This window comes from Myotis nattereri (genome assembly GCF_964212035.1).
Source record: "Myotis nattereri genome assembly, chromosome: X".
Classification (NCBI taxonomy): domain Eukaryota; kingdom Metazoa; phylum Chordata; class Mammalia; order Chiroptera; family Vespertilionidae; genus Myotis; species Myotis nattereri.
The window spans coordinates 97,039,730-97,063,922 of record NC_138078.1 but is presented as its reverse complement, the minus strand read 5'-3'; the positions used below and the strand labels follow the sequence as shown (position 1 = coordinate 97,063,922).

At 41.9% G+C, this 24,193-nt stretch overlaps 1 protein-coding gene across 1 annotated transcript; it reads left to right on the top strand.

The window, feature by feature from the left end:
- Positions 1-1,460: 1,460 nt before the first annotated feature.
- RIPPLY1 (ripply transcriptional repressor 1) lies at positions 1,461-3,991 on the top strand (the record flags this gene model as incomplete). The annotated part of the gene is made up of 4 exons (XM_081081669.1): positions 1,461-1,615; positions 2,533-2,608; positions 3,215-3,279; positions 3,838-3,991. The coding sequence occupies 4 exons, from the start codon at positions 1,461-1,463 to the stop codon at positions 3,989-3,991; spliced, it is 450 nt and encodes a 149-aa protein (XP_080937795.1).
- Between the last annotated feature and the right edge of the window lie 20,202 nt (positions 3,992-24,193).

The window sequence follows — 24,193 nt, the reverse complement described above, 5'->3', positions numbered from 1 at the left end:
TGATTTATTTAACCAGCTTTCTAAAATGAGACATTTAGGTTGTTTCCAATTTTTCTTTTTTGTAAAGGACACAGTGGGGCTGGAATTTGAAGTGAGGTGGCGGGGGGGGGCGTAGGTGAACAGAGAAAAGAGGAGCCCTCCAGTCATATTATTCATCCTATTTTAGCACCTGATTTTTTTCACTTTCTCTGTGGATAATTATACTTCCTAGAACATGATTGTGAGTGCCTGCTTAGTATTCAGTTGCAAGGACTTACTCTAATTAATCTAACCAGGTTCCTATTATTGGACATTCGAGGTTGTTTCTAATTTTTCACCATTACAAACCCAACTGTAATGAATATCCAGGAAGCTAAATCCATTATGGTGCTGGACACTGGGTCAAGAAGAATATTTTTGGGCTTCCAAGCACAAGGAGCCTGCCAGTAGTTGTAACTGGAAGCTTTCTGTCTAAAGCCCTGAAGATTGGCTAAGACCAAGGACTGTGCTTGAGCCTCTGGGCTTGCCTGGGGTCAGTACCCATTTACCCAGCCCCAGTCACAGAGTGTTCAGGCTTCAGGGCCTTTTGGGACCACTGGGCTCACACCCTCCTCTCACATGTGAGGGAAGTGAAAGCCATGGAACCAGGGATAGTACTTCGGCAGCTTAGCAGCTGGCAAAACTCTGCCTCTCCCAGCATCCTAGGTCCTGAGCTCTAAAATTTGGAATCTGACCTGGAAGCCCTGACAATACCGCTTGCATTCCTTTACAGAACCACTTACTGCTGAGGCTGCAAAGGGGATTCTGGCACTTTTGCAAATGAGCTAACCAGTAAAGAGGAGGGCATGGGAGGAAACTTGAGGTTTAACCCAAGGGCAACTATACCTGCTCCACCCAGAACCTCCTTTTTTCCTAATCCAGGTGGTATGCTTAGTGGCAGCCACCCTATATCAGGTGCACCTGGCAAATATATTTGGAGTTTGAGCTGAAATAACAGGTGACTTCCTCACTCTCCTTAACCAAGTCAACTGTCCTTCTTGTTGGGAACGAGCTGTGCTAAAGGCCTGTCTGTCCAGCCCTCCATGCCTGACAACTTTCTGTGGTTTCAGATACTAATGAGCTTCCCACCTTTCCCCCCTCCGGCTTTGCTACTGCCTGAGGTATTCACACAAATGGTGTGTGATTTGCCCCTTCTGTGTTTTTCTTTCTGACTTGGAGGTAAAGATAGTCTCTCACCCCCCACTGACTCTCTGTTTATTCAACTGGGAGAGATTTCACACCCAGGAACCCAGTTCTCCCTCTTTGAGTGCCTTTCTTAAATCTTCACCACCACCCCCTTCAAGTCCTCCACCTCTGTACTTCCCTGAATAATTTATGAGTCCAGGCAGGTCTTATAAAGGGTCAACCAGGAAAGGCCAAGAGTGCAGCAGGTTCTGAGAAATAGAAGCCCTCACAGTCTGCCTGGTCTTGACACCTTAAGGATGGACCATTCTGCTCCCACTGCTGCTGCTGTCCCTGTCCCAGCCCTGGCCCTAAGTGTAGCTCCAGCTCTAGCACAGGCTCCCCTGGCACTCCCTGGCTTGTTAAGCCCATCACCCCTTCCTTTCCCTGGACAAGAAGTAGATGGGAGTAAAAGGTAAGTGGAACTTGGCCTTTGGCAACCTGAACTTTGGCTTTAGTGGGTTTCCTGGGAAAGAAGGAAAATGAGATGTCCAAGGTGGCTCTGTGCTCTGTGAAGGAAAAAAAAGGGCCTCATAACCCTCAGAAACCATCCCTTCCACATCTTTGCTGGAATATCTCAACTGACTTTTAACCTCACTAATCCCTCTGGGTGACAGGAGGGGACTCGGGGACAGTGGGCATTGCCAAAGCTGAAATCTGAGCAGCCAGGCCCCCATGGGTAAAGTTGCTCAGTCAACTGAGAGGCATACAGGAGAATGCCCTGAAACCTGGGTTTAACATGACCTAGGCTGCAGATAGAGGGAAAGAGGGCCAAACTTTCAAGAGGCCTTCGGGGGAGTGTCTATTTCCTGACCACACTATAAGATTTCCATTTGCTTCCCCCCTATTTCTGGAAGTCTAGTGGGGAAACAGTTGGCCCAGGAATATTTCTGGACCCTTTTCCCATCCCAGGAAGGTGGGAGGACTCTGACCTCTGCCTCTTGGAACAGGAAGTAGGGGGTAAGATATTCTCCACCCAACCTTCATTCATTCCTCCAAATATTTAAGGAATTCAACAAATATTTACTGAAATGCCTACTGTGTACCAGGCACTGTGGTAGGTGTTGGGGATCCAGATATGATCAAACATAAATCTGCCCTAAAGAAGCTCAAAGGTAAGTAAACAGTTACAAAACTGTGATAAGAGTAATGATAGCATTGTTGAAGCAGAGAGGAAGGGCTCTGTCCTGGCCTGGGCTCAGGTTCCTTAGGAAAGGCTTCCTGAGGTAAATGGCACCCAAGTCAAGTGTTTTTGGAGGCCTTTTTGTTATCTCAGGGAGTCTAGTTTCCAGTCTCCTTCCTCCACTGACAGATCTCTCCTCTATGTCCTAGAGGGGCTTGTCTTTGGAGACCCTGGCTGTGCTCTACAAATGATCTCTCAAGGCAGGTGAGGAAACTTGTACATTTGGTAAGTTTGAGCCCCTGTTACACATGTTTGCATGTAGCCACTTGCATTCACACTGACCAGGTCCCTTCCCAGAGAGCCCCTGGCCTAAGTCCAGGTCTGCAGATCTGGGAAACCATCTTTGCAGCCTTGCTCATATTTGATTCTCACAACATCTCTAGAAGGAGGGCAGACCTGAAGTTTCTGTGCAATTTAAAGATAGAGAGACTGAGGCCCAAAGTAGGGGAGGGTATGAGCAGGCCCCAAAGCTAGGCTATAGTAGAACTGCTGCTAGAATCCTGGTCTCCTGGCACCTAGCCCCAGTGCTCTTCGCCCACCCCTGCCCCCAAATCTTTGCTGCTCCGGTAGAACTCTGTCCCCTGGGCAGTCTCCAAACATGTGTTAGAACAGGGACAGGAAAGTTAACAAGCCCCAGGACTCTTTTCCACTAGCTTTTCAACCAAAACCAGGACAGACCCCTTTGGTGGGGGAGGGGCAAGGGCTGGACCCGAAAGATGTCTAAGATCTCTTTCTAGATCATCTTACCTGCAGGTTTCTGACCCCTGATACAGAGGAGGCAGTTATTTCGCCATGTACTTTGAGCCACATGCTTGCTTTTGCTTTGAGCAGGCCACTGGTGGGGCAACAAGTGCTGAGGTCATCAAAGCTGACTCCAAGTTCCATCACCCCGTCAGGTAAGCTTCTGGCACCAAGCTCATAACTTTACATAGGTTCATTAGCTCTTTAAATCCTCACAACAGCCTGTGTATCAGGAGGAGGGAGGCACTGCTATGATCACTATTTCATAAACCAGAAAACTGAAGCCCAGAGAGGTTAGGGACTTTGTCAAGGTTACCTTCCCGGGAGGCACTGTCAATGATTCCTAAGAATGAGCCTTTATGGATAGATCAGTGAAGGAACCTTAGTAGGAGATGGGGAATACAGGAGAAATATACATACTTCTTGGGTAGAGGCCTTCTGAGGTGAGTATGAAATCAGTGTCAGAGTTGATAGATGCTGGGTTTGCAGATCCCCACAGTTATAGGCCCACCATATGTTACCTTTCTGCCTGGAGCCATTTTGTAACAATTCAAAAAATTCTGTTATAAAGCTCTCTTTCTTCCTTTCTCTCTCACACCATTATTGTGGGTAGGACGAGGAGTTTAGGGCCTTGCTTCCTCTGTGGTCCTACTGACCCCTCTGTACATATGAGACCTGTCTAAGGTAAGGGCCATGTTTTTCTCTGTCCACAGGCTCTTCTGGCCCAAATCCCGCTCCTTCGACTACCTGTACAGTTATGGGGAGATTTTACTACAGAACTTCCCTGTCCAGGCAACCATCAATCTGTATGAAGACTCAGACAGTGAAGAGGAGGAGGAGGAGGATGAAGAAGAGGAGGAGGACTAAGAAGAGTAAGAGAAAAAGGAGGCAAATAAAAAGGGGCCAGAAGGGTGTGTGAGGATACTAAGGTCAGCACCACACAGAGTCACAAGTCATCCTCCTTCCCCATCCCTGACCTGTTCAAACTGAGCCAGAGTCTGATTAAGGTTTTGTATGCCTGGCAAGGCTCCAGGGCATTGATTAGCCAGGAATCTCCAGGCACAGCTCTCTGGATTGAAAGTTGGGTCCAGGGTAAGTTGGTACTTGAGGACCCAACTAGACTGTGAGTACAGATCCCTGGCATCTCATTGTCTGTGTTGCTTTTGTGTTGACAGTGGGAGGGTACAAGTAGCTATAAGGGAAGGAAGATCTGCTTTCTGAAGCCCCCAGGAAGCAGATCAGAACAAAGCATGCCCATGTAGAGGGGAACAGTCACTCTTTGGAGTTCTTTGACTCCCCAGCCTTCCAGGTGGCCACATAGTCCTGTCTCCCTGTGGAAAAATTCATTTCAGGCTTCTCCTCCAGGGATACCAACACATTTAAGCAGAGTTGAAATGCTTTTCTGATGGGCCTTGCAGCAAGAGGGAGGGCATCTAGAGAATCAGCTTGCTTTGGGGACCTCCCCTCATTTTGGCTGCTATCAACTGGGGTCTCTGTTGGCATGAGATGAATCAGGAGAAAAATAAACTAGATGATGTTTGCCTTTTTCCTGTAACTACTGATTTCTTAACTGAACTCTGTTCATGTTGTGAAGCCATGGGCACAGGGTCAGAGACCAGTTCAAGGCCAATTCTTGCTCTATCTAAGGTCAGTTTACAGATGGGGGTGTAAGGCCAGAGGCCCCAGCACAGGCCAGGCCCTCTATGTCAACTTGTGAAATCAGGCTATATTAAACTTCAAAGACATAATGGAAAGGGGGCAAAAAGGCCCCCGAAATGTAGCTTGAAAATTGGGATTAGAGCTATGAGTTGGGGTAGGAGGGTGAGAGGTGCAGCTTTAGTTCAGCCTTGGAAATGGGTGTATGCATATGGGGAGAAGAGCTTAGGGGACTACTCAGTCCTATCAATTTTACTTCCACAGTTCAGGCTCTCATGCCTTGCCCCTGTCTCAAGTACTCGCATCAGGTAATTTTCATGCTCAAGCATGTTCCTCTGCAATTCATCCTCCACAGTGGCCACCAGATCAGATCATGCTGCACCCCTGCTTAAAGGCCTACTATGGCTCTTCATTGCCTCACCAATAGTTGAAAATGTTTCCTTTAAAAAAATATCACAGATCCTCTTGAGAATCTATTGCCTCTCTACTCATATATTCACAAATAAATTCCTTAACTTGATATTCCAAGCTGTCCAATTATTTGTTGCCTATCTCTCTTTAAAAAAAATTTAAATTAAAATGCAGTTGACATTCAATACTATATTAGTTTCAGGTGTACAAAATTGTGATTTGACATTTATCTACCTTACAACGTGATCACCACAATAAGTTTAGTACCCATCTAACACCATACAAAAGTATCACAATATTATCGACTATTTCCCCCATGGTGTACACTATATCCTGTGATGTATTTTATAACTGGAAGTTTGTATCTCTTATTCTTCACTTGCCTATCTCTTCAGACTCATCTCTCAGCACTTAAAACCTATGCTGCCTGTCCTTGAATGTGTCATGCTTTCTTTCACGTCTGTAGCCCTAAGTCTATGATAGAAATGCTCTTCCACTTTTATCTGTCTGATAAACTCCCATTCAACCAATAAGACTAGCTTAGACACCTCTCCAGTGAGAAGCCTCCCAGACCTCTGAGTCTAGGTTGGGTGTCCCCATTACATTCAGTGCCTCCCTTACTGTAGCATCCACCCCCTTCTTATGCAGTAAGATAAGGCTGTCTTTAATATCTCCAAGTGACTTCATTGCACAGCACACTGCCTAGCACAAAGCAGGCACTCAGGAAATGTTGAAGAAAAAAGATTCTAAGGTCTTTTTAAAGCAGTTCTTGCCAGAAATTCCTCTGTCCTCTCCCTTGCTGCCTTCCCATTTCTTTGCTTAGCTACAAACAGGACAGAGTAACGCAGTCTGATTCAAGAATAAAATGCTAGCCATCTTTTCTTCCCTCTTCCATCGACTTGTGACAGGCTACTTCAGTTCTGAACCCTGCTGGGACTTCCTTGAATTGGACTCAGCCTTGAGTAGGCAACCAAATTCATACAGTGGTGCCATCTATTGGTAAAAATTTAACCTTGTTCCTTTTTATTGCCAGGCAGTTGACCTTTGACTGCTATATGGCTTTAGTTGATTCTGTTTGTGCTTGTAAGTAAAGTGGAATCTACCATGTGCTAGCTGTATGACCTTGGGCAAGTTACTTATCCACACTGAGGTCCAGTCTCCTCATCTGTAAAATGGGGAAAATAATGGCACTTCCTCTCAGGGTTGGCATGAGTCAATGAAATAATATATGTAAAGTACTTAGCACAGCCCTCCGCACATAATAAAAGCACTAAATAAGTGGCTGCAGTCATAGTAATCATAGTTGCAGTAGTGGTTTTATTAATTTTATAACAGAAATGAGCTTTATAGGCTCAAGTCAGCTAATGACTGGTTTACTCAGATAATGACTGATTTGTCAGTCATCTCCACCTGATCTCCCTGGCACCATTTGATGGTTTATCAGTCAAAGCATCTTTGCAATTTTCGCCCCTCATTAAAAAAGAAAACACAAAACAGAGGCCAAATATGTCTTCTTAGGACAGAGGTTTCAAAGCTTATTTTTTGTGCTTTAGCAGGAACACCCTTCTTTGAATTGAATGTAGAAGTTCCATATACAAACCAAACAGAGCTGGAGCTGTTCTCAAGGAAGCCACAATGGGGCGGGGGCGGGGGGGGACGACCATAGAATTCCCACCATGGTGTCCTCTCTCTTATAAACAAAGCCTCTCCATTCCATTCTGTAAGGCACCTGCCAGGGGTTCCTGGATTGTGGGAAGGCTACTTGGAATCCACTATTCCAAGGGTTAAAATAAAATTGATCTGAAGTCTAATGGGGATTAGTACTTTAACATGTTCAGTGTTCCGTTTAAAATCCTTGTTTTGGGTTCTAAGCTCCCAGCATTTCATAGCTCAAAAATTACTCCAGTCCTCTGTACACATGGTTGCTAAGTAATTGGAATTTACTGTTCTAATCAGAGCCCAGTGTGAGTTACTTTGTTCTGGGTATATTCAGTCTTAATAACAACTTCAAAACCAGTGTACAAAGTCAGAAGAAAAATATCTGTGCAAAACCCAGAGTCTTTCCTCCAGCTCCATCCTAGTGTCCCATACTTCAGACCCTGGCACGGATGCCTCCTGTTTCCCGCACCCCATAGTAACAGAGAGGGCACACCGGTTGAACATGAGGCTAGATTTGAGCTGGGCCCAGCTAGAGATGGAGGGAAAAATCTTTCCAGAAAGAGGAAGCAATATGAATTCTTTCATTAAACAAATATTTATTGGGTACCTACTCTGTGTCAAGCATTAATATTATAATGGTTAAGAGCATGGGCTTTGGAGGCAGAAGCACCTGGTTTCAAATCCCATATCTGCCACAGTGCTGTCTCTATCCATGGGCCCATTCCTCTCAGGTCAGGTGTCAAGGTCAGTTCTCTGCTCTCAACACTCTCACAGCCAGCTCTGTAATCTCTTATCATATCACACACGCGCGCGCATGCACACACACACACACACGCAAGCACACACTGCACATACTCGTTAAATGTCGCCTATTTTCCTTTGTCTCTGGGCAAAGAAAGGCCCCCCACCTATCCCAGTGGGTGTTACCAACCCCCACCTTTCATTCCTGTCCCTAATTGTGCCTGTGTGGTTGTCTAGTGGGCAGTTTGTCTCCCTTCCACCCCAGGCCCGTGCTGTAAAATGTTTGCCAATCTTCTTCCCAAACAAGGTTGATAGATGGCCTGAGTTCACTCTCTTGACCTGTTTGTTACTGTGTTTTTTGTTTACTCCCAGCTGCCAAGGCTTGTGGCAACCTCCAGGCAAGCACACGAACCCAAACACAAAAACCTGGCTTAGTAAGTAGTGGCCACAACACTCTTTGCAAGGCACTTGCTACTCATGTTACAGCCATGGATCTTCTATGGTACTATAATCACAACAATCCTAGAAGATAGGCACAGTTATTATACCCATTTATGAATGAGAAAAATAAGAGTTAGCAAGGTTTTTGTACATGGGTTTGTGTGGTTGCATGGAGGTTGCTACAAGCCTTTCAAGCTACAGTGTAAACCCAAAGCACAATAACTAACTCCAGGCCTCTGACAGGACAGAACAGTGAACTTGTGCTACCAATTTACAACAGAGGACTGGGGAGGATAGAGGACAAACTGCTCACTGGATAACCACACAGGCAAAGTTAGGGGTGGGTGGGTAGGAGGTGATAACATCCACCGAGGTGGATGAAGGGACTTTTCCTGTCCAGAGAAGGCTAGGCAACATGGTGGTTAGGAGTTATAACAACTGATAATTATCGAATTCTTACAATAGATTTGGGTGCATGGCTAGGAACCTTACATGGATTAACTCACTTAAAATAACAACCCTGAGATATAGCTACAATTAGGGAGATCGGGGTTTTGGGTTTGTTTAAAAAAAAAAAAAAAAAAAAAAAAACTTGCGCCCTAACTGGTTTGGCTCAGTGGATAGAGCATCGGTCTGTGGACTGAAGGGTCCCAGGTTCGATTCCAGTCAAGGGCATGTACTTTGGTTGTGGGCACATCCCTAGTAGGGGGCATTCAGGAGGCAGCTGATCGATGTTTCTAACTCTCTATCCCTCTCCCTTCCTATCTGTAAAAAATCAATAATATATATATAAAAAAATTATTAAAAAAATAAGTTTCCAAAAATCACAGAGCTGATCATCTGTAACATCTTCTAAGTGTGAGGCACTTTACCTGCATTCCTCACTTTTTATTAATGATTTTTTTTTAATTTTTAGACATGGTGCATTTTTTATTGTTGCTCCCTGTATTTTTATTTTTTATTTTTTAAAATATATTTTATTGATTTTTCACAGAGAGGAAGGGAGAGAGATAGAGAGTTAGAAACATCGATGAGAGAGAAACATCGATCAGCTGCCTCTTGCACACCTCCTACTGGGGATGTGCCCGCAACCCAGGTACATGCCCTTGACCGGAATCGAACCTGGGACCTTTCAGTCCACAGGCCGATGCTCTATCCACTGAGCCAAACCGGTTTCGGCTGTATTTTTATTTTTTAATCTTTATTGTTGAAAGTATTACATATGTCCCCCTTTATTGATGATTTTTAGAGAGAGAGAAAGGGAGAGAGAAATATTTATGTGAGAAATGTCGATTGATTGCTTTTTGTACCCACCCTGACTGGGAATCAAACCTGCAACCTTTTGGTGTATGGAACGATGCTCCAACTGAGTCACACTGGCCAGGGCTACCTGTATCCCTCAATTGATCCTTACAACAGTCCTGAGACTTAAGTACTAGTATTATCCTCATTTTATAGATGAGAAAACAGGTTCAGGGAGGTTAAGTTCACACAATGCATAAATGGCTGAGACATGATTTGAGAGATGCCCTCATTTGCTCTAGGTTACACCAATTATAAAAATCAGGACAGCATTCAGGTTTGACTCATTCCAGAGCCCCGTGCTTTCAGGAGGTGGAATCTACAGGGCTTAAAGAAGAGTAAATCTCTTGGAGGGCAGGAGAGAAAATGTTGCAGTTCTGGCTGTAAGGAAGCGAATCAGAGATTAGGAAGAATTCTGGATCAGGAAAAGCTGAGGGGTCACTGAAAGGTGTCACCAAGAGAGGGATGTTTGGGGCCCTCCTGCAGGGCAGTGGGAGGCTCTCACAGAACCTGGGCTACAGTCACAGGGCTACCAGAGGAGAGGGGCACAGGAGGGACTACTGTTCCACTCTGCGGCTTCTAATGGGCCCTGGCTGAGCATGGTGCTTCCCATCTGCAGAGTCTGGGCCCCGTGTGAGGAACTACCAATTGTTGAGCTCTCCCACGGTAAGCCAGACACTAAGCTGTTTTATGCCAAATAAGATTCAAAAGCCCCACACAGGGTGAATTGTGCTGTTCTTATGTTTACAGATAGGAAATGGGCTCAGAGAGGTGAAGTGGGGAGGCTGGGGGTAGGCCCCACAGTGTAGGTAGAGTCCTGGCTTTTAACTACTGGGTCCCTCCTACCCTTCTACTCATTTTCCCAAAGAAGTCCTGAGAGTCCTATAAGGGCCCGCAGCTTGCCTGGTGTCCTGTGGCCTATGTGAAAGAAGCACACAAACTACCATGCTAAGGCATTTCTATCTTCATCACTAGAAATCCTTAGGGCCTGGGGCCAAGTATGAATTAAAGGGGGTTGAGGAAGAGCCCAAGAACAAGGTGGAATCAGGCTCTGGGTTCTTGAAGGTCTTCCATATCTGGAAGAGAAGAGCCAGCTGCAAGTCCCTAGCAATTCAACTGGTGTCCATTAACAGCAGCAACCTCTAGTGGCTGAGCTCTAGACTGAGCCTGGACCTACGGCACCAGAGAAGGGATCAGGAGGCTCATCCATCCAGAGGATTCTATGGCCAGCCTGGTGGTTATGAGGACAGGCTCTGGAGTCACACTAGACCTGGGTTTAAATACTGGTTATCCTCCTTGCTAGCTAAGTGACCATGAAAAAGATAGCCAATTGATCTCTAAGTCTCAGTTTCTTCATCTATAATATAGGGATGATAATCATACTAATTTCACAGGATTGTTATAAGGATTAAATGAGATTACAGACACACACACACACACACACACACATGACTTAGCAGAGTACTTGGCATATTATATGGGTGTGAGATACATATGTGTATGTGTGTGTGTGTGTGTGTGTATACACATCTCATTATTTTTGGACACATGCTATAATTTCAGTAGTTACATCTTTGACTCTTGCCCTATCTACTTCTATTAGGTCCCTGGTGTCCTCAAGCCCACTGTCTTACCCCAAGGGAGGCAATGTCCACACACTCACCTAAGGCTTATGAGTAAGACCTGGGCTAAGACACTTGCTTTTCTCCATATATGCTTTTTTTTTATTGCTTAAAGTATTACAAAGGGTATTACATATGTATCCATTCCCCCCCCCCCCGCCCTTGACAGTCCCCTAGCCTCCCCTATCCCCCAGTGTCTTATGTCCATTGGTTATGCTTATATGCATGCATACAAGTCCTTTGGTTGATCTCTTATCCATATATACTTTTAAGAATCTTGGACTGTGCATCTTTGTCCTTCACTATCCTGTGAATATTAATAAACTTGCTTTACTCAGGTGCTAATTTTTTTCTGCAGTTTAGAGTAGCTTTATATCCATGACCTCATTTGAATCTCTTTATATTCCCCATGACATATTCAACAGGGAAATTGAAGATAATGGGAAGGGAAGTAACTTGCTCAAGGTTACACAGCAAGTCACTGCAGGAGTCAAGACTGGGCCTCAGAATCTTGCATTGAGTCTAGTGCTTTTCTTTAACACTTGTAATTGTCCAGGGCCCTGAGGTCTAGCTAAACATGAAGCATCTATAATCTAGGACTTGGCTTATGGTTTGGAGGCCACATTACTGCACTCTGACAAGTCTCCTGCTTCTACTGTGGCCAACGTTTTATCCTCAGTAAACTATCAAACAAAGATTCTTCTAAAAGAAATGGCAGCAAGTTATCAGGACTAGAAACCCAAGATAGTCACATCTACAGCACATGCCAAAAATCAAATCAAATGTTAGATGGCAGGTTAGAGGAGAGATGAACATGATCTCCCCAGCTAAGCTGCATGCACTGCTGAGAAATTAGCCACTGTTCTGTACTCACAGCCAGCTTGATTTAGCCACTCATCTCATGTTGAACATAACCATCAAGTGCTCAAAAGGGCAACTCTGTCCTTAGTCAGTACAGATTGTGAGGTGCTGATGTGTGTGTGTCATCAGCATGGGTCTTGATGGCAGCAACTGTTCGCAGGCACTGAGGGAAGCAGTAAGATAAAATCTCCGTGTCCCTTCACATGACTCTGGGAGTAGAAAATGCAGGCTTGACTGTCAGTACCAGAGGCCGGTCTCCTCTCATTCTAACATTTGCAACAGCATAAAGACTGCTGAGATAACAAATCATTTAGCCCCCAAACTCCCTCCTTAGTCCCTGTGTGGCACTGAAGCCCTGGCAAGCTTGGTTCTGCTGAGAGGAAAATCTTGTTACTTCCTCCTGGAACATTGGATCTCCAGGTAGCACTAAATTTCTTTTTCTGCTGTCAATTGCTCTTCACTCTCTCATCACCATGGCAACCCAAGAGAGGGAGCCAGCATTGAAATCAACTTCACCCAACAGACATGTGTGGAACAGCAAGTATACTCTCCCTAATATTAGGGGAGAGGAACATTTTTTTATTTTTAAAATATTTTTATTGATTTCAGAGAGGAAGGGAAAGGGAGACATAGAAACATCAATGATGAGAGAGCATTATTGAGTGGCTGCCTCCTGCATGCCCCACAATGGGGATCGAGCTCGAAACCCTGGCGTATGCCCTGACTGGGAATATGCCCTGACCAGGAATCGAACTGTGACCTCTCGGTTCATAGGTCAGTGCTCAACCATTGAGCCACACCGGCTGGGCTAGGGAAGGAGTACATTTTTAACCCTCTCTCCATGCTTCAGTATTGGTCGATGGTGGAGAGCAAATACCTTCACTCAATTCCAGGCTCTTGATATATCCCTTTCTTAGATCTTCCTGAATCAGAGCTACTAATCTGATTGGTCTGAGATCAATTTTTAGGCTACATATCACCAGTGAGCAGGGTCATCACAATGAAAAGCAATTCACACTTGTGACTATACACAGTAATCGGTTCCACCAGCTCTGGATGATTAGGTCAGGCCCAATTTTTTTCAAAGACCTTAGCTTCTCAGAATCAGAAGGGAGGAATAACTTAAACTTCATTTTACAGTCCTTTTTTATTAATTGATTTTTAGAGAGACAGAGGGAGAGAAACAAACCTGCAACCTTGGTGTATCAGGACAATGCTAACCAGCTGAGTTACCCCATCAGGGCCTAAAATTTATTTATTTTTTTAAACCAGAGAACTCTGAAACAGAATGATAGAAAGAGGGGAGGGGGAGTTACCAAGCATATGCTGAATTCTCAAATCAAGCTTTTATTAATAAATGACACTTTGCATGCTGTTCTACTAATTTTTCCTGTGTGCATAGTTTTCTCAGTATAAAGTCTTGAGGAGAAGGGTGCATGGTAGGATTCAAGCATGAAAACTCCTCCTTGAACCCACAACATGTAGGAAGATTTGCCCAGAATCAGTCTTGCTCCAGCCCATGGGGCAGAGGGTGTACTTGTTCAATTTCTTTACCATCCACCGACTGAGAACCTGGGGAGGAAATTTATTTTTAATTCAAATTCCATATTGAGAGCTTCTAGTTGTGTGTAGCTCTTTCATGGGCACCCAGAAGTGATCTGACTATGCAGGAAAATTGTTAGGCTAGGAGAAGGGGCTTTGCCTTCAGCTAACAGTGAAAATTTCCCCTGCTCAAACAGATCCATGGAAACTTGTCAAAACATTTTTGGAAAACTGTGACAATTAATTTCCACATGTAAGAAAAGTTTAAAATAAAAATCTATTCTTTGCAAAATTAAAATTTATTAATGGCTATTTAATATTTTCTGAGGTGGTAGCAGTGTTGTGGAATTAAAAAAATATATATTTACTTTAGAGAGGAAAGGAAAGAGAAACATTGATTTGTTGTTCCACTCACTTATGCACTCATTGGTTGATTCTTGTATGTGCCCTGACCAGGGATTGAACCCACGACCTTGGTGTATCAGAATGGCACTCTAATAAGCTGAGCTACCTGGCCAGGGGAGTGTTGTGGAATTTTAATAAGCACTGTGAAAAGAACATCAATATAACAGTCTGCCTTTCAAATGCAGGCACAAGCCCCAGAAAATTCTGGGAGGAACCCTTGGAGATCTGGCATAAAAGCCATTCAGGTAAATTACAAGAGATGCTAATACTCATGGCTTTACTTCTAGAAATACTTCCATTTTTCTGCCTGCCCACCTTTCCTGGATACTCCATTTTCTAATTAACATGGGAAGCTGCTCACAAGGCTCTGTATATAGAAAAATGTGAATATGGGAGAAGTAGCTTTGCTTGAATTGCTGGGATTGGTGATTTATGGTAGTCATCGGCAATAGTTTACAAAATCTTTAATTCATGCTATGTCTCCAAGAGCATTACCTCAGAACACAAGAACAACACTAAAAATGGTAGCAGAAATTCCAACTAACCAAAACGTTTGCTGAAACAAAGTAAAATAAAGGCAGAGCCATGGGAATAAAAATAAAATTAATAGTAAAAGAGTTCCTTTTTACTTTTAAAAGAAAGGGTGATAATACTAATTTTTATATATTATGCACTTTTTGTGTACCCTTCCCCTTAAACATATACAAAACCACAAAGAGGCTCATGAGGAGTTAGTAGAAAGGTTTCTCTTATTATTGCATAGAAGGTAAGATTATAAATGTAAATATTTGCAAGGCTTCCTTATATCCATTTTTGTAAATCCAAGAATATTACATGTAGCTGGACACATCACACTGAAACCAGATAGAAGAGAGTATGATCAAAAAGAGAGAAATTACCAGAGGGAAAGGGGGGTGGGGTGAGGGAAAGAGGTAGAAGAGGTTGTAAAGGGTGGATAAATGGTGATTGAAGGAGACTTGACTTGGGGTGGTGAACACGCAATACAGATGATGTATTACAGAATTGCATGCCTGAGACCTATATAATTTTATTAATTAAAGTCACCCCAATAAATTCAATTAAAAATTAAATAAAAAATAGTTAACTTCAAAAAAGCAACACTAAAAATGACAATAGAAAAAAGACAATGTGATTATATTGTCAAACTGCTGGAAAAATTAAAACCAAAAAAGCAATCTAGAATTTGATATTCAGTAAAAATATCTTTCAAAAATGAAAATGAACACACCCATACAAATATGTCCAATTGATTTTTGACAAAGTGCAAAAGCAATTCAATGGAGAGAGTCTTTTCAGAAAATGGTGCTAGAACAATTGGACAAAAAATTTGACCTGAATCTTGCATCTTTTTTTTTTTTTTAGTTTTTTTTTTTATTGCTTAAAGTATTACAAAGGGTATTACATATGTGTCCATTTTATCCCCCCGCCCTAGACAGTCCCCCAGCCTCCCCTATCCCCCAGTGTCTTATGTCCATTGGTTATACTTATATGCATGCATACAAGTCCTTTAGTTGATCTCTTACCCCCCTACCTCCTGCCCCCCAACCCTCCCCGGCCTTCCCGCTGCAGTTTGACAGTCTGTTTGAGGCAGCTCTGCCTCTGTATCTATTATTGTTCAAAAGTTTATAATGTTCTCTATTATCCATGAATGAGTGAGATCATGTGGTATGTTTCCTTCATTGACTGGCTTATTTCACTTAGCATAATGCTCTCCAGTTCCATCCATGACGTTGCAAATGGTAAGAGTTCCTTCCTTTTTAGAGCAGCATAGTATTCCATCGTGTAGATGTACCACAGTTTTCTAATCCATTCATCTACTGATGGACACTTAGGCTGTTTCCAGATCTTAGCTATGGTGAATTGTGCTGCTATGAACATAGGGGTGCATATATCCTTTCTGATTGGTGTTTCTGGTTTCTTGGGATATATTCCTAGAAGTGGGATCACAGGGTCAAATGGGAGTTCCATTTTCAGTTTTTTAAGGAAACTCCATACTGTCTTCCATAGTGGCTGCACCAGTCTGCATTCCCACCAGCAGTGCACAAGTGTTCCTTTTTCTCCACATCCTCTCCAGCACTTGTCGTTTGTTGATTTGTTGATGATAGCCAGTCTGACAGGTGTGAGATGGTACCTCATTGTTGTTTTGATTTGCATCTCTCGGATGATTAGTGACTTTGAGCATGTTTTCATATGTCTCTTGGCTTTCTGAATATCCTCTTTTGAAAGGTGTCTATTTAGGTCCTTTGCCCATTTTTTGATTGGATTGTGTATCTTCCTTTTGTTAAGTTATATGAGTTCCCTATAGATTTTGGAGATTAGGCCCTTATCTGATATGACATTGGAAAATATGTTTTCCCACACAGTGGGCTTTCTTGTTGTTTTGTTGATGGTTTCTTTTGCTGTGCAGAAGCTTTTTATTTTGATGTAGTCCCATTTGTTCATTTTCTCTTTAGTTTCAAGTGCCCTAGGAGCTGTATCAGTGAAGAAATTGCTTCGGCATATGTCTGAGATTTTGTTGCCTTTGGATTCTTCTAGAATTTTTATGGTTTCCTGTCGTACATTTAAGTCCTTTATCCATTTTGAGTTTATTTTTGTGTATGGTGTAAGTTGGTGGTCTAGTTTCATTTTCTTGCATATATCTGTCCAATTTTCCCAACACCATTTATTGAAGAGACTATCTTGGCTCCATTGTATGTTCTTGCCTCCTTTGTCAAATATTAATTGAGCATATTGGTTCGGGCCGATTTCTGGGCTCTCTATTCTATTCCATTGATCTATATGCCTATTCTTGTGCCAGTACCAGGCAGTTTTGAGAACAGTGGCTTTGTAATACAACTTGATATCTGGTATTGAGATCCCACCTACTTTGTTCTTTTTCAGGATTGCTGCAGCTATTCGGGGTCTTTTTTTATTCCAGATGAATTTTTGGAGAGTTCGTTCTAGATCTCTGAAGTATGCCGTTGGTATTTTAATGGGAAGTGCGTTGAATTTATAGATTGCTTTGGGTAGTATGGACATTTTAATGATGTTGATTCTACCAATCCATGAACACGGTATGTTCTTCCATCTGTTTATGTCTTCCTCTATATCTTTTTTCAACGTTCTTTAGTTTTCTGAGTAGAGGTCTTTTACCTCTTTAGTTAAGATTATTCCTAGGTAGCTTAGTTTTTTTGGTGCGATGGTAAACGGGATTGTTTTTATAATCTCTCTTTCTGAAAGTTCACTATTGGTGTATAGAAATGCCTCAGATTTCTTCGGGTTAATTTTGTATCCTGCTACATTGCCAAATTCATGTATTAAGTCTAGTAGCTTTTTGATGGAGTCTCTAGGGTTTTGTATGTATAATATCATGTCGTCTGCAAATAAGGACAGTTTTACTTCCTCTTTTCCAATTTGGATGCCTTTTATTTCTTCTTCTTGCCGAATTGCAATGGCTAACACTTCCAGTACTATGTTGAACAGGAGTGGTGAGAGGGGGCATCCCTGTCTTGTTCCTGTTCTTAGGGGAAATGGTGTTTGTTTTTGTCCATTGAGTATGATGTTGGCTGTGGGCCTGTCATATATGGCTTTTATTATGTTGAGGTATGATCCTTCTACTCCCACCTTGCTGAGAGTTTTTATCAAAAATGGGTGTTGAATTTTGTCAAATGCTTTTTCTGCATCAATTGATATGACCATGTGGTTTTTTTCTTTCAATTTGTTTATGTGATGTATCACATTTATTGATTTGCGGATATTGTACCATCCTTGCATCCCTGGGATAAATCCTACTTGGTCATGGTGTATGATCTTTCTGATGTACTGCTGGATCCGATTTGCTAAGATTTTGTTGAGGATTTTGGCATCTATGTTCATGAGGGATATTGGCCTGTAATTCTCTTTCATTGTGTTGTCTTTACCTGGTTTTGGTATTAGGGTGATGCTGGCTTCATAGAATGAGCTTGGAAGTGTTCCTTCCTCTTGAATTTTTTGTAGTAGTCTGAGGAGGATAGGTTTTAGTTCTTCCTTGAATGTTTGGTAAAACTCCCCTGTGAAGCCGTCTGGTCCTGGGCTTTTTTTTGCTGGAAGCTTTTTGATGACTGCTTCAATTTCTTCCATAGTTATTGGCCTGTTGAGATTTTTAGATTTTTCCTGATTGAGTTTTGGAATGTTGTATTTTTCTAGGAATTTGCCCATTTCCTCCAGGTTGTCTAGTTTGTTGGAGTAGAGCTGTCCATAGTATTTTTTAACAATCATTTGTATTCCTGTGGGGTCTGTTGTTATTTCGCCTCTATCATTTCTGATTTTGTTTATTTGGGTCCTCTCTCTTTGCTTCTTGGTGAGTCTGGCTAGAGGTTTGTCAATCTTGTTTATCCTTTCGAAGAACCAGCTCTTGGTTTCATTGATTTTCTGTATTATTTTTTTGGTCTCTATGTTATTTATTTCTGCTCTAATCTTTATTATCTCCTTCCTTCTGCTCACTCTGGGGTTTTCTTGTTGCTCTCTTTCTAATTCTTTGAGTTGTAGAGTTAGCTGATTTACTACCATTTTTTCTTGTTTTTTGAGATAGGCCTGTAGAGCTATAAACTTCCCTCTCAGGACTGCTTTCATTGTGTCCCATAGGTTTTGGATTGTTGTGTTTTCATTGTCATTCGTTTCCAGGATGTTTTGAATTTCTTCTTTGATTTCATTGGTAACCCAATCAATATTTAATAGCATGCTATTCAGCTTCCAGGTGTTTGAGTATTTTGGGTTGTTTTTATTGTAGGTTATTTCTAATGTTATGCCATCGTGGTCTGCGAAGATGCATTTTATGATTTCAATCTTCTTGAATTTGGGGATACTTTGCTTGTGACCCAATATATGGTCTATTTTTGAATATGTGTCATGAGCACTTGAGTAGAATGTATATTCCGTGGCACTGGTGTGAAGTGTTCTGAAGATGTCTATTAAGTCCATCTGATCTAGTGAGTCATTTAGTATTGCTGTATCTTTGCTGATTGTTTGTCTAGAGGACTTATCCAGTGATGACAGTGGTGTATTAAAGTCCCCTACTATGATTGTATTGTTGTCGATCTCTCCTTTGATATCTTCCAGAAGATTTTTTATGAATTTGGGTGCTCCTGCATTGGGTGCATATATGTTTATCAGGGTTATATCTTCTTGTTGTATTGATCCTTTTAGTATTATGAAGTGGCCTTCCGTATCTCTTGTTATGGCCTTCACTTTGAGGTCTATTTTGTCCGATATAAGTATTGCTACCCCAGCTTTCTTTTCTTTTCCATTAGCCTGAAAGATATTTTTCCATCCCTTCACTTTCAGTCTGTGTGAGTCCTTTCTAATGAGGTGGGTCTCTTGTAGACAGCAAATGTATGGGTCATGATTTTTTATCCATTCAGCCACTCGATATCTTTTGGTTGGAGCATTTAGCCCGTTTACATTTAAAGTTATTATTGAAAGGTACTTGTTTGTAGCCATTTCTTTTTTTTGTGTGGCTGTTTTCTTTCTGGGATTTTTATTTCTTCTTTTTACACCAGTCCCTTTAGCATTTCTTGCATTGCTGGCTTGGTGGTGATAAACTCCCTTAGCCTATTTTTGTCTGTGAAGCTTCTTATTTCCCCTTCAAGTTTGAATGATAGCCTTGCTGGATAGAGTATTCTTGGATTCAGTCCTTTGCTTTGCATCACTTTGTAAATTTCCGTCCATTCTCTTCTGGCCTGATGTGTTTCTGTTGAGAAATCATTTGATAATCTAATGGGAGATCCCTTGTATGTAACTTTCCATCTCTCTCTTGCAGCCTGTAAGATTCTCTCTTTGTCCTGAATATTTGCCATGGTAATTATGATATGTCTTGGTGTGGGTCTTTTCGGGTTCACCTTGCTTGGGACTCTCTGGGCTTGTGTGACTTTTTTCTTCCCCACCTCAGGGAAGTTTTCTGATATTATTTCTTCCAATAGGTTTTCTAATCCTTGTTCCTCTTTCTGTTGTTCTGGCACCCCTATTATTCGTATGTTGTTTCGTTTCATGTTGTCCCAAAGCTCCCTTAGGCTCTCCTCCTGTCTTTTAATTTTTTTCTCCAACTGAAGTACAGTTTGGGTGTGTTTTGCTTCCCTGTCTTCTAATTCACTAATTCGGTCTTCCGCTTCTCCTAGTCTACTAGTATACTTTCAATGGTGTTCTTTATTGCAGCTATATCGCACTTCATTTCTTCTTGGGTCTTACTTAAGTTGTTGATTTTTTCATCTGTTTCTTCTTGCTTCTTGGATAAGTTGTCGATTTTTCCTGTATGCCTCTGTATCACTTAGCTGCTTTTCTGGTGAGTCCTCCTTTTCTTTCCTTTGGGGATTTCTTTGTCTACCCATGTTTGATCTCACTGACGTATATAGATATTGAGTCGTTCAGTGGCTGCTCCCTAGGTGGCAGTGGCTCCTCGGGCTGTGGTTGCTCCTTGGGCAGTTGTGGTAGCAGCTGCTCCTCTGTTGTTAGTGGGAGAATCTTGCATCTTATACAAAAATTAACTCAAAATGGATAACAGAAAAATATGAACATCTATATATATAAAAGCCTAAGCGACCATTGCAACCGCTCGACCAGTTGCTATGATGCGCACTGACCACCAGGGGTGCTGGAGACCAAGGTCAACAGTAATTGATATAAATGTGAGGAGTCTGGCAGAAGGCTGACCAGGACTCCTTTTGATAATTACAGGGTGAATATCTACATTTTGTTACCTGCTGCTGACTCAATGGCCTAAAACAAACTCCCCCAAGACCTGATAATCTTACTGTTTACTAAACATTACCATTGATATGTCTGTTTGCATTCCTAAAGGCAATTGTGTATTCTAGCAAATAAAAGCAGCTGGGATAGGAGCAAGGAGAGAGAACTTGACTGCTATGGTTGAGTTTTCCTCTGGTTTCCCCTGGTATTAAAAATAATATTTCATCTTGTGTATCATTTGTGTGTCAGCTCTTCCTGCAAGCCTTTGAACCCGCGAAAGCCTCACTAGTAGTGGACTCTCGCACAGGGGGCAGATGCTCAATGCAGGAACTGCCCCCTGGTGGTCAGTGCGCTCCCACAGCCAACCTCCCAGGCCAACCTCCCGTGGTCCCTCCCTTGGTCAGCCAACCTCCTGTGGTCCCTACCCCTGGCTGGCCGACCCCGATTGGCCCTGATCGGGATTGGGCTAGATGGCCCCGATCGGCCCCAATTGCTGGGCAGGCTGAGGGACCCCACCTGTGCACAAATTCATGCACAGGGCCTCTAGTGAAATTATAAAAGTTTAATAGAAGACCATAGCAGTACATCTTTGGGATCTACAAGCAGTTAAATAGTTCTTAGACCTGACTCCAAAATCACCATACTATAAGGGGAAAAAAAACCTCTGATAAATTAAACCTCATCAAAATCCTGTGAATTACATGAGAACTCAAGCTGCATAACAGGAGAGAATATTTGCAAATCACATAACTGACAAAAAACTCATATTTAAAATATTTAAAAGATCTCAAAACTCAACAATAAAAAAGTCCAATTAGAAAATGGTAAAATACTAGTACATGAATGGACATTTCACTGGAGATAATATACACATGGTAAATAAGCACATGAAAAGATGTTCAACATCATTAGCTATATTAGTTTGTTAGGCTGCCATAACAAAATATTTGACAAAAACTACAGAACTTTTATTTTTCCACACTTCTGGAGCTGAAAGACTAACATCAAGGTGCCAGCAGGGTTGGTTTCTTTTGAAGCCTCCCTCTCGGCTTGCTGATGGCTGCTCTTGAAACTTCTTTACATGGTCATCCATCTATGCACATGTGCCCCTGCTGTCTTTCTCTTCTCATAAGGACACCAGGCATATTGGATTGGGTTCCCACCCTAAGAGTTTCATTACAATGTACTTAGCACTTTAAGACCTTATCCCTAAATACAGTTACATTCTGAGGTACAGTGGGCTGGGACTTCAGCATACAAATGTTGGGAGGACACAATTCAAGCCAGGCATAACATTAATCTCCATGGAAATGTAAATTAAAATCACAATGAGATACCACGACATGTCTATCATATTGGCTAAAATAAAAATAGTGACAACATCGAATACTATAGAGAGGTTGCAGAAAAGCTGTATCACTTACATATTGGAGTAGAAAATGGTACATCCACCCTGGGAAACGTGTATAGCAGTTTTTCACAAAACAAACATACACATACCATACAACCTAGCAATTGCATTCTTGGTCATTTATCCCAGACAAATGAAAACTTACGTCTACACAAAAACTTGTGAGTTTTCTAGCAGCTTTATTCATAATATCCAGTAACTGGAAACAGTTCAGATGTATTTCCATTGGTGAGTAGCTAAACAAACTGAGGCATATCCACACTATGAACTACTAGTCAACAATAAAATATACACACGATAACCTAGATAAACCTCCAAGGAATTGTGATGAATGGAAAAAGCCAAGGGGTCACATACCACATGATTCCATATACATAATGTTTGAAACAATAAAAATTCTAAAAAGATTAAACTAGTAGTTTCCAGGAGTTGGGGTGGGTGGGAGGAGGTAGATATGTCTGTAAAAGGGTAGCACGGGAATGCCTTGTCATATAGAACTGCTATGTATCTTGGATGTGCTGGTAGACACACAAAATTGCATTGAACAAGACACACTCACAAACAAATATTAAAACTGGAGACATCTCAAGTCCTTGTACTCAATTAATGACAATTTCCTGGTTGTAATACTGTACTATATGCAAGATTGGGGAGTAACTTGGTAAAAAGTATATGGGATCTTTGTATATTATTTCTTACAACTGCATGTAAATCTAAAGTTATAAGAAACATTTTTGAGAAAAGTGAGCTAACTATATTTTCAAAAACAACAACTGAGAAAATATGTTACATTAAATTAGCAGAAACATTAAATACCAATGACCCAAGATGGCAGCTTAGAGATCCAAGAAGTAATGAAGAACAAAAATAGTAAATCTATTGGTAAATCAAAGTAAATATTAACTGCATTCATAAATAATATGTCATGTAAAGTCAACAATATACAGAGTATTAAATTATACAGCAACAATAAAAATCAAGTCATGAGAATAACTGATGTTAAAGGGTTCATGCAAGAAGTATGAACTAAAGATAACAAGGATCATTTCATAATGACAATAGATTCAAGCCACCAAGAAGAGATACATTTTAAAAAAATATATTTTATTGATTTTTTACAGAGAGGAAGGGTTAGGGATAGAGAGTTAGAAACATTGATGAGAGAGAAACATCAATTCAGCTACCTCCTGCACATTTCCCACTGGGGATGTGCCCGCAACCAAGGTATATGCCCTTGACCGGAATTGAACCTGGAACCCTTCCGTCCGTAGGCCAATGATCTATCCACTGAGCCAACCCATTTAGGGCGAGATAAAAATTTTAAGGTGTACAATAACCTAGATTCAAAATTTTTAAAGCAAAACTTCATAGAAATAAAAGTCGATATATCTATAGTGATAGGACAAGTCTATCATACCTCTTTCTGTAAATGACAGATCAGACAAAAATAAAAATATAGAGCTGTGCTGTCCAATATAGTAGCCACTGTCCACAAGTGACAATTGAGTACTTGAAAAGTGACTAGTCCAGGCTGAGATTTTCTGTAAGCATAAAATACACACTGGATTTCAAAGATGTAGTATGAATAATAGGCAGTGAGAAGTGGAGGCAGGTGAACTGGGGAGAGGGGTTGGGGGCAGGCTGCAACCCCTGTCTTGCAATCTCAGAGCACTCTTCACAGCTGTCATTGGCCAGGCTCAGCCTCAGAAGTTGCAGTGAACTACACCTACCTTCATGATCTGATGGTTATGGTGGTGGCCACTCTGAATCAGACTCGCTGGCCTCAGGGTCTTCAGGCCCAACTCTGCCAGGCCTCAGGGAAGCTTTTGTTAATGGGCACTGTCTTGTGTAGCAACATGAAAAAATGATGGCTACCTAAATACCACAGAAGGCCATTAGGGGTTTTGAGGGCCCAAAAAGGATCTTCGTGGATGCAAGCTCAGCCACCTCTTTAGGGTACAGAGCTATGCAGATCCCACTCCTGTGGTGACTGCTGTGCCTCAGTTGGACAAGATCCCACCTCATGAAATTTGAGGGGACACAACTCACCCCATAACAGCTAATAAGAACATGGAAATATGGTCAACATAATTAGACTTCAGGGAAATACAAATCAAAACCACAATGGGATACCACTGCATACCCAGGAGGGTAGCTACAATAAAAAAGACAGACAATAACAAATGTTGGCAAGAATGTGAATAAACTGGAACCCTCATAAACTGCTTGTGGAAATGTAAAATGGTGCAGCCACTTTGTAAAACAACTTGGCTGTTCCTCAAAATGTTAAACATAGAG